Source organism: Chiloscyllium plagiosum, chromosome 24 (assembly GCF_004010195.1).
Source record: "Chiloscyllium plagiosum isolate BGI_BamShark_2017 chromosome 24, ASM401019v2, whole genome shotgun sequence".
NCBI lineage: Eukaryota > Metazoa > Chordata > Chondrichthyes > Orectolobiformes > Hemiscylliidae > Chiloscyllium > Chiloscyllium plagiosum.
Window position 1 is genome coordinate 23,170,991 of NC_057733.1, and position 9,705 is coordinate 23,180,695.

Sequence of the window (9,705 nt, forward strand, 5' to 3'; positions counted from 1 at the left end):
GGCGTTTAGGAAATTTTACTCCAAGCTGTATCGGTCAGAGGGCTGTGAGGACAGGTTGGTGAAGGTGAATTCCTTCTTTAAGAACCTGGACCTTCCAGGTGTGACTCCGGAGCAGGCGTCCCTTTTGAATGCTCCCTTGACAGTGCAAGAGATACAAGAGGCAGCAAGGCAGCTCCAAAGTAGTAAGGCATCCGGCCCGGATGGCTTTCCGAGTGAGTTTTATAAGGAATTTATGAATATGTTGGCTGGGCCAATGCTGGACACTTACAATTATTCGTACAGTAAAGACTGCCTCCTGCCCTGTTTGAGAGAAGCTAATATTTCTCTCATTTTCAAGAGAGGGAAAGCCCTGGAGGACAGTGCTTCATATCGACCCGTCCTGCTGCTAAACTCAGATGTAAACGTTCTGTCTAAGACACTAGCGCTGAGGTTGGAGACGGTGTTGCCCTTTATTGTAAAGGAGGACCAGGCAGGTTTTATTAAGGGCCGTAGGTCGTCTAATAACATTAGAAGAGTACTGAAAATGGTCCAGGTGTGCCAGCAGAGATTGATTCTGGGCTTGGTGGTCTCCCTAAATGTGGAGAAGGTACTTGACTGAATGGAATTGGCATATCCTTTTTACGTTTTGAAGCGGTTTGGCCTTGGTGGGGTCTTTGCCAGATGGGAGGAAGTGCTTTATAGCATTCTATGGCAGCGGTCCTTACTAATGGCATAAGGTCTGATAATTTCAGTACTGGTAGAGGCAGCCAACAAGGCTGTCCCCTCTCACTGCTGTTGTCTACGTTGGTGATTGCTATCTGGAGATTCCTGAATATAATTGCCCCGGAGGTGGGATCAGTGCGCATAAGATCACCATTTTTGCAGTTGATGTTCTACTTTTCCTATCAAACCCAACAATGTCTGTGCCTAATTTAATACAATGTGTCAATTTATTCGGCTCTTTCTCAGGGTATAAGATTAATTTTATGAGGTCGGACGCCATGCCTGTGGGGGATCTTGGGCAAGTACCTAATCTTGAAGGTGAAATCCGATTCCCTTTTAGGTGGTCACAGAGAGGTTTTCTGTACTTTGGCATATTTATGACTCCCGCCTTTGACCAGTTTGCAAGGCTAATTTTGTGCGCTTGCTTAATAAGATAAGGCTGGACCTTCAGCGTTGGGAGGCTCTTCCAATATCTTGGTTGGGTCGAATAGCTCTTGTTAAAATAAATGTTCTTCTCCACTTGTTATGTCCCATGTGAATGCTCCCCCTGATGTTGCCTAGGCAAGCATTGCGGAAACTTAACAGTTGGCTCGGTTCTTTTATTTGACGTTGCAGGTGGCCTCTCATTAAGCTTGCCAAATTGCAGCTTCCCCAGGAAATGGTTAGGGGGAGGGGGGGGAGGGGGGGAGGTTTGGGGTGGTGGTGGTGGATGGGTCGACTTTCCAGATTCTAAGAGATATCAAATAAGCTCCCTATTATCCTTTGTGAACAATTGGGCTTGTCAGGATCCAAGGTCAATATGGCTGGATATTGAGGCTTGCGGGCAAGATGTCCCCTTATTAATTTTTTATTTATTAATAAGATGAGGACAGTCACGGAGTATTTTCGGTACCCGATTATCATTAACACAGTTAAAGTATGGAGAATGATGTGAGAAATTGAGGGCAGTTTATATAAAACCACCTTTTTCACCTCCATAGTAGGAATGGCAGGAATTTGGCCAGGGTTGATGGATTCTGGGTTTAGGTTATGGGCATCCAGAGGAGTGTCTGTCTGGGAAACTTACTTGAGGGGGAGGTCATGATGCCCTTTGATTAGTTGAGCCACAAATTTGAATTGTCCAGCAGGGACCTCTTGCATTATTTTCAGGTCAGGGACTTTATCCAGAAAAAGACCACACTATTAGTTGATCCTTATAGGTCTGAGGTAGAGAGGAGAGTGCTTCAGACTACAGGTACTCTCTCGATTACCATTTACTGGGAGGTGCTGCCTCGAAAGATACTGAACGGCTCTGCAGGGTCTGGGCACAAGAATTGAGAGTGGAGATCTCATCAGAGGTATGGGAAGACATTTGAGAGATTGTAAGAAGGATCTCGATTTGTAATAGTACACAGGCTATGCAGCTGAAGGTTCTTCACAGGCTCTATTTGACCCCAAAGCACCTTGCAAAATTTAAAAAGTGAGCATCTCCAATCTGTCCCAAGTGCAAAATAGGTATTGACACTCTCACCCATTGTTTGTGGTTATGCCACAAGCTTTTCTAGTACTGGGGGTGCTATAGCAAGTGTTTTGGAGGGGGCTCTGGGAACAGAAATCAAAGTAAATCGGTATCTCTTCTCTTGGACCTGTTGAATCTGCCTTCATTAAATAAGCATGGGAAAAAGCTGTGTAATATTCTTAAATATTGCACAAGAAAGAACATTCTGATGAGTTGGATCTTGGAAAGTCCTCTGGGCGTATCGGGGTGGCGTAGGTTAATTATGGAACGTGCTCCCCTAGACTTCCTTACAAGTATCTTGCACCAGAAAACGGAATTTTTTAATAAGATGTGGCGGCACTTTCTTAACTATATAGAAGCAGACTTGTCAGGTGTATTAACTAGGGCCTTTGTTTAGCCACGAGACCTGGGTCTGATGGGCTGGGTGCCCTCAGAGGAAGAATCCCGAATAAATATGGGTATGCCAACTGATGCTTCCAATGATGGGGAGCTTTGGTGGGGTTGTGCTGAGTGGTGTAACTTATTTTAATTTAATTTATTTTATTTTGTTTAATTATTTATTGAATTGTAGTATGGGTAGCTTTTTAAAATTAGTTTTGTAGAGTAGTAGATAGTTTATTGTTTATGTTGTTATACTCTCAGATTGTTTTATTTTGTAATTTTATAATTTTGTAAAGAATAAAAGTCTTTCACAATAAAAGAAAAGCAGTAGACCACAATATCCCCCATGGCAACCAAGTGGCTATTGACAGAAATGGAAAATATCATAGAGTAAAAGGCCAAAGTATCCTGTTGTATTGAGCAGGAGAAGTCTCTTCAGTTAACCATTGACACCCAGTTGTAGTGAGTTCTAGATGAATTCAAAATGGTGGGGGTTGCTAAGGAAATCGGAATAGGTTTTCATTGATAACTATGAAGGTTACTCTTGTCTAACTGGTCTGAGGATGCTAACAGAATCTCATTGCACATATTCTACTTCAAGTATGTGTCCAATGTTTTACATAATCAGGAGCTGTTTCTCATTGTACAATGTGTGTTTGACAAGCACAATATCAGGCACTCTTCATTTCAAATAATCTCAAATAAACACATCAACTGTTTTCTCTCCGTTTTCTTCAACTAATTTACATATTTTTCATTTAAAGAAGTGAGTTGTTGTGTAGCATTATGAGGGAACTAGAAAAACATGCACGAAGATACAGCCAAAAATACAGGGCAATATGATGAGAGCAATTATTGAAAAAGTGTGAAGAAGCTGGATTAACATCAGTAGTGTTGTAACACAGGATGTTAGAGGGTACTGACTGATAGTTTGAGACAGCTGTATTGTGATCTATGAGGAGAATAATGATAGGCTAGTGGAATGATGAGTAATACTGGGAAGTTTATTATGGAGCAGTATGAAGCGATACATTTTGAGAACAAGAATGAGGTGAGCTAATATGAAATAAAGGCTTCAGTTCTAAACGGGTAAGCAACAAAGCAATCTCGACATTTCATACCATGACTCCACTTGGGGTAGTTACCCATAAGTTGGAAACTCCTGCCCCAGAGACCTGAATCTTCAGTTTTATTTTCAGTTTGGATCTGACCCTGAAAGTACAAGCCCTGAAAACATGATTAGTGCATCCAACACATCATTGGACAAATCATTTGTTCTGCTAATAGCCAGAACGTTCTTCTGTCACTGGCCTTGCAAACCATGAATTTCATAACAATCTTTACCATGTTTGAAGATTTATGGATAGTGAATTTTATTACAACTGATTAGCAGAACAGAAAGGTAAATTTTCTTGTTATGTTTCTGAAATTCCAAGTTTGATTCAGGATTTAGTATCTCTTCAAATCTGAGCTTTGCTATAATAAGATGAGTTTTGCAGAGGTGATAATGAATGAGGAATGACTTTTCCTTGTTTGTTTCGATCTATTTTAGCCTCATCTTACTGTTCACCTATTTTCCTGTTCCCTCAACAGCAATCGTTGCTGGTGCTTCATGTCCTGTTGAAGTGGCCAGGAAAATCCAAAGTGAAATGAACATCACTGAATTTGTTGTGAGTACCTTTCAAATTATGTTCCCATGTATTTTCTACAAAGGTTGGTTAGTGATGTAGTTTGTTTAATTTAGGTGGACATCGTAGGTTGATTGATTCCCATTTCTCACCCAAATTTCTGAACTGTGCCTGGGGTTTCCCATAATGTACATTTCAGAGATGCTGCTGATTGTTTTCTGATGATAGTAATCATGATATTTTTCCATTACCTCAGAGAATTGTCAATTGCTTAAACGTAACTTTGAACATTGGGTTTGCTGGATGAAAAAAGACCAAGCTCCATCTACCAACCTGGTAATCACACAATTCAATGATAATAGGGATGTCGAGTTATCAAAACAATTGGTCTTCAACAGATCCAAATATTAGATGGGCAAAATCTCATTGATGAAGAGTCTGGGAAGCATAGGTACAAAGTCAGTGCTCTTCCCAATCTCACTAAACTCACTCCATGTCATGTCTCAAATTTCTGATGTACTGTATCCCAAAATATTCTCTGGAAAGAATTGGTCTAATTTGAATGCATCAATCCTGACTGCTTCTGAGGATTTATATGTTGAGTTGAGAAGTTTGGCATCTTGATCATTCTTTGTTTAATGATTTGGAAGAGCCGATCAAGCTGGTTTTGCCTTAATTATTCATGTTAAAGTGTGATATTTGTGTAAATAATGAGCTTTCAGTTGAAATCGCTTGCCTTGAATATTGAAGGAAATTGGAAGCTCATGAGTAGCAACATCTGTTGACGGTATAAAGATAGGTAGGAAAGTAAGTTGTGGGAATGATACAGAGACTGCAAAGGTGCATAGAAAGGTTAAGTGAGTGGACAGAAGTCGACAATGCCATATATAAAAATAAATTAAATCAGATGGTTCAGACACAAATGACACATGACTGGTGTTCTTGTGGCACAGCGGTAGTGTCCCTTGCCTCTGAGCTACAACATCTACGAATCTCAATGGCTCAAGTCCCATCTGCACCAGATATATGTCATAACATGTTATTTAAAAATAACTAAGACACATGTCTGGAACTTGAACCTGACCTGTCCCAAAGGGTCTGCTACTTTCTTACTCTTGCATCTTGCGGCAAAAACGTGAAATTAGCCACTTGAGCAGCATAAATTGAAAGGTTGAGTATTTTTAACTTGAAAAACATTGCAGAATTCTGCAGTATAGAGGGACCCAGATGCCTTTGAACATGAATCACAAGAAGTTAATATGCAGGTACAACAAGTAATTGGGAAGGCAATTAGAATGTTGGGGTTTATTGCAAGGGAGATGGAATATATAAGTATACAAGTCTTGTTACAGCTTGATGGTGATCTTCTTATTTAACAGGAGGTATTTTTGCATTATATACAGTTTAGAAAACATTCACAAGGTTGTTTTATGAAGAAAGGTTGAGCTAGTCATGCTTATATTCACTGGAGTCAAGAAGAATAAGAGTTGATCTGATTGAAACACATAATCTTCTGAAAGGATATTTTCGCTTGTAAGTGACACTAGAACTAGGGATCAATGTTTCAAAGTAATTGGTCTCCCATTTCTTCTCTGAGTTTAGTTAATCTATGGAATTCTCCTACTCCAAGGCGCAGTAGGGGTTCAGTCTTTAAGTATATTCAAGGCTCAGTCAGATGGAGCCTTGGTCCACAAGGGAGTCAAGGGTCATAGTGGGGTATCAGAAAAGGCTACAATCTGACCAGCCATGGTCTTATTGAATGGTGGAACTGCCTCAAGGAATGAAATAGCCTACTTCTATTCTTTTATTTGACATTAGCTTTAGCAATGCCAAACACTGAGATGGGAGAGTTTTTTTTAATTCAAAGATGAGGCAATGCTTTACTTGAAGGACAACAATACGTTTGAACACAAGATACAAATTTTCAATAATTGTATAAATTTGCTGGCAAAGTTTTGTATTGTTGAAATCTTTATCGGTTCCATGTGATGGAGCTTTTAAATGTATTGCTTCTGACTAGATTGTGCACTTTTGGCTCAGTAATATACTTTTCAGTGCCTTTCTGGTGAGGTTAGTGCTATCTCTAATGAGGTTGGTGATCAGGGTCTGAATCGGAATGAAATCTGAAAGAGGGTTTACAGGTTGGCATGCAAGGGGGCAGTCTGATATTTAAGTTAGTACGGATATATTTAAAAATAAATAATATTGTTGCAGTTTCTGACTCAATGTGATACAGGAGTAACTGCTAGAAGCAAAGGCATTCACATGGGTTTAAACTGCCCAATGGTCACTTGGGTGGACATAACCAATTCAGAGTAAACTTGATGGATTATTCTAGTTTACAGATTGACAAGTTTCATATGTGCATTCAGAAGAATAGATGGAATATCAGGCAGATCATCTATTCCCAGGAAGTAGTGAGCCACTGGAATGTACCCTGGCTGCTGTGATGGGCAGTGTCTGCTTCACTTTCAGGAGGGAGCAGACAGGTTCCTGACAGAAGCAGAGGTTGGAATTTTAGAGGAGGCTGGAGTCTTTCTAGGACAGTCTTGATCATGTGACCTCCTCATATGATGTCCCCTGTTGGCAGGTGGGGTGTTCAAAAGCCTAGTCCAGAGTATCTTTACCTTATTGACTTGGTTTTGCTGTTTTTTTTTTGCCTGAGATAAGTTTACAGTATACCTAGTGCTTAGTCAGGATGTTTCAAGCACCATTGTGTGTGGGTCAGTCTTGAGAGACAAGCAGGTCCTTTTTGACCCAATCATATTCATAGCCAAGTTGTACTCTTGATTTGTAATGTAACAAAATGAACCTGTGGATGGGAATATGCGGCCAAGTCATGAAAACAGAAAGCAAGTGTGATACCAAACATGCAACAAAACAAGACTTCGAATTTATTTAGGCTGAAATATCAACAATGATTTGGGGCATCCTTTATTGCCAGTCAGGATCCGGCAGCCTATTCAAGTGGCTGACCTGTGGGCTGCTTCATTTTTAATTCCTTTGGACAAAATGTAGATTGGAAATGGTCAAAACTAGACCTTCATTTAAATCTGAACTAAATCTGTTGCATTCGTTTACCCCAATGCCACTTTCACCAATTGTTTGGGAAAGGAATCATACAAATCCATACCAAAGTAACTAGTCAGAGCCAGGCAATAATTTGGTGGTGACAATTGACTCTGTTATCCCTGGGATGAAGGATAAGATCAAGGTAGCTGTTGGTCATTAACCATTGCAAATATTAGTGGACAACAAGTTGAGGTGAAGGTTGGATTGTGACGCTCCTTTCTCTTCCTCCACCCATTCACCAAGCTGGTCAACTATGTAACTAAAACTAGCTTCTCATCTTATGAAGACTATCAGTCACTTGCTGGTATGCCAGTCCCAATAGGACTTAATACTTTCAAGACAAAAACATTAGAGGAAACTATTGATAAATAAAGCATGAGAAGATCCCTTCCAAGTGATATGAAAATATGTTTTTATTGATAGATGCAGCAAGTAAAGTGCAGAAGAGTTGCTCAGCAATTCACACTTACTGGAGATGAGAATATCAGCTTGGCAGCAGAAATTACTCCCGAGACATCCTTTTAAGGCCCATAATCTCTCTTGGGCTATGTTAAGAGTGACCTGCACTGAGGTTCTACTAACATTTTATATACAGCATGAAGATGAAATATTATAGCAACCCCTCGCAGCATGCGACACACCTTGAGATTAAAATCGCTGTGCTTCTCCATGGTACTTCCCTCATCAATAAGGGTTTCTTTTTTAAAAAGATAATTGTGAACCTTCTAAATTATATTATAACTGCAAAGGGGAGGATGGATGTCTGGTCGTGAGCTAGTTAAAGGCAGTGTGCTCATGAACTTTCAGCTCATAACTACCTGCAAGTTGTTCTACCAGGATGCTGATGAGTTACTCCAGAGGGTAGGCAATATTAGAGATGCCCAGGACAGGTTCAGTCCATATTTATATTTTAATGTAGGATTCGGAGGGTGGTATACTGGTATTGAATGTTTTCATTCTCAGTTACTGCACTGGCTGCTCATTCAATTCGACTGTTGCAATATTTTATCTTCATTCTTGGGTGAATATCAATGGCATAGCTAATATTCATCATCCTTCCTATGTTGCTCTTGAAAGATAGTGATAAGTCACCTTGAACTGCTGTTGTCCATGTTGGTACAGCCAGACTGCTGGAGTTTAACCCAGCACCAGTGAATAATGGTGATATAGTTCCAAGACAGCATACAATATGTTTTGGAGGGGGACTAGTAGGGTGGTGTTTGCTTATCTTTGGTGCCCTTCAGGTTCATGGGTTTGGGAGCTGCTGATATATCTTTAGTATCATATTCTTTTCCATTCACTTTGAAGACACAGCAACAACTTGAAGCCATTCTCTGTTTTTCCGTTGTTCTGTGATGATTTTTTTCTTTGACTTTACGTAAATTTGCTTGGGTGCAGGATTCATCAGATTGAAGTTCAGTGAAAAGGGATACCTAGTATCCATAAATGAGAGTCTGTCAATGATATAACAATTGATATAATGCTGCATGTAATTAGCCGGACATAAGGAATGGCCAAAATGGTATTTGTGGATCTTATAGTCATGTACACCAACCCTTCAGCATCAGTTGTTTAAATCACTACTCCTGTTGATCTGAAGTTATTATACGTTGCTGATAATAATTGATCTCAATGTTTCAAAATAGGATCCAGCCACAATGAGGCAAATTTCCCAAGCATATAGATGATATCATCCAGTAAGAAATATAAATACAGCATGGTGCCTGAACGGCGAAGGCTGGAATACTGGGAGGGGGCCAAAGATCATAGGTTGTACACACAGTGCACTGCTTAGAAATGCAGTGAGTACCTCACCCACAATGCTCACTGTCTTTGAATTTTTTTAAAAGATGGAAAGCTAAAGGTGAGTTCACAATTGAATGTGTGAACTAAATTGATGAAATAAATTCATGAAGTCATAAACCTGCAGGTGAATTAGGATTATCCAATTGGGTACTAGGATTTCAAGCTGTTTAAACTATCGGCTATGATCTGTTAACTTCCTTTGTCTGGTCTCTTTCACAGACATGCAATCAATGGTCTCTCTCTGAACAGGAGAGAGTGACAGTTCTGGCTATCCTGGGTTCGTAAAATCTTTTAGGGAATAATTTTGGGAATGTGACCAGAGTTTGCTCACCTTATAAAATTCACTAGGGGAACAGAGTTTCAAGAATTAGCCTGTATAAGCTGGATAGAGGTATGGCTAGATAATTGAGAACTTCATTGTTGGTCACTTGGATCAGCAAATTTTGACATGACTTGAGGTTATTGGTTAGTTTGATGGCTGCGTACTGCAGATTCTGGCTTGCAATGCACAGTTGCAGTAATCTTCAATTCCCCACCAAGCTATCCAAGAACCGAAAAAAATAGTAAAATCACCAGAGTCCTATCAGACCATAGGAATGCTCACTCATTAGAGAGAAA

The 9,705-nt window shown here is 39.9% G+C and overlaps 1 protein-coding gene across 4 annotated transcripts in view; it reads left to right on the forward strand.

Moving 5' to 3' along the window:
- acsf2 (acyl-CoA synthetase family member 2) overlaps positions 1-9,705 on the forward strand; it is a 181,656-nt gene that overhangs the window by 85,275 nt on the left and 86,676 nt on the right. For all 4 annotated transcript variants that reach the window (XR_006315206.1, XM_043714578.1, XM_043714576.1 and 1 more), the window contains one exon: positions 4,175-4,251. Coding sequence is in view for 3 of the 4 variants with exons in the window: in XM_043714578.1 (XP_043570513.1) it covers positions 4,175-4,251 (77 nt within the window). In the remaining variant the exon portion in view is untranslated. The remainder of the gene's footprint in view (positions 1-4,174; positions 4,252-9,705) is intronic.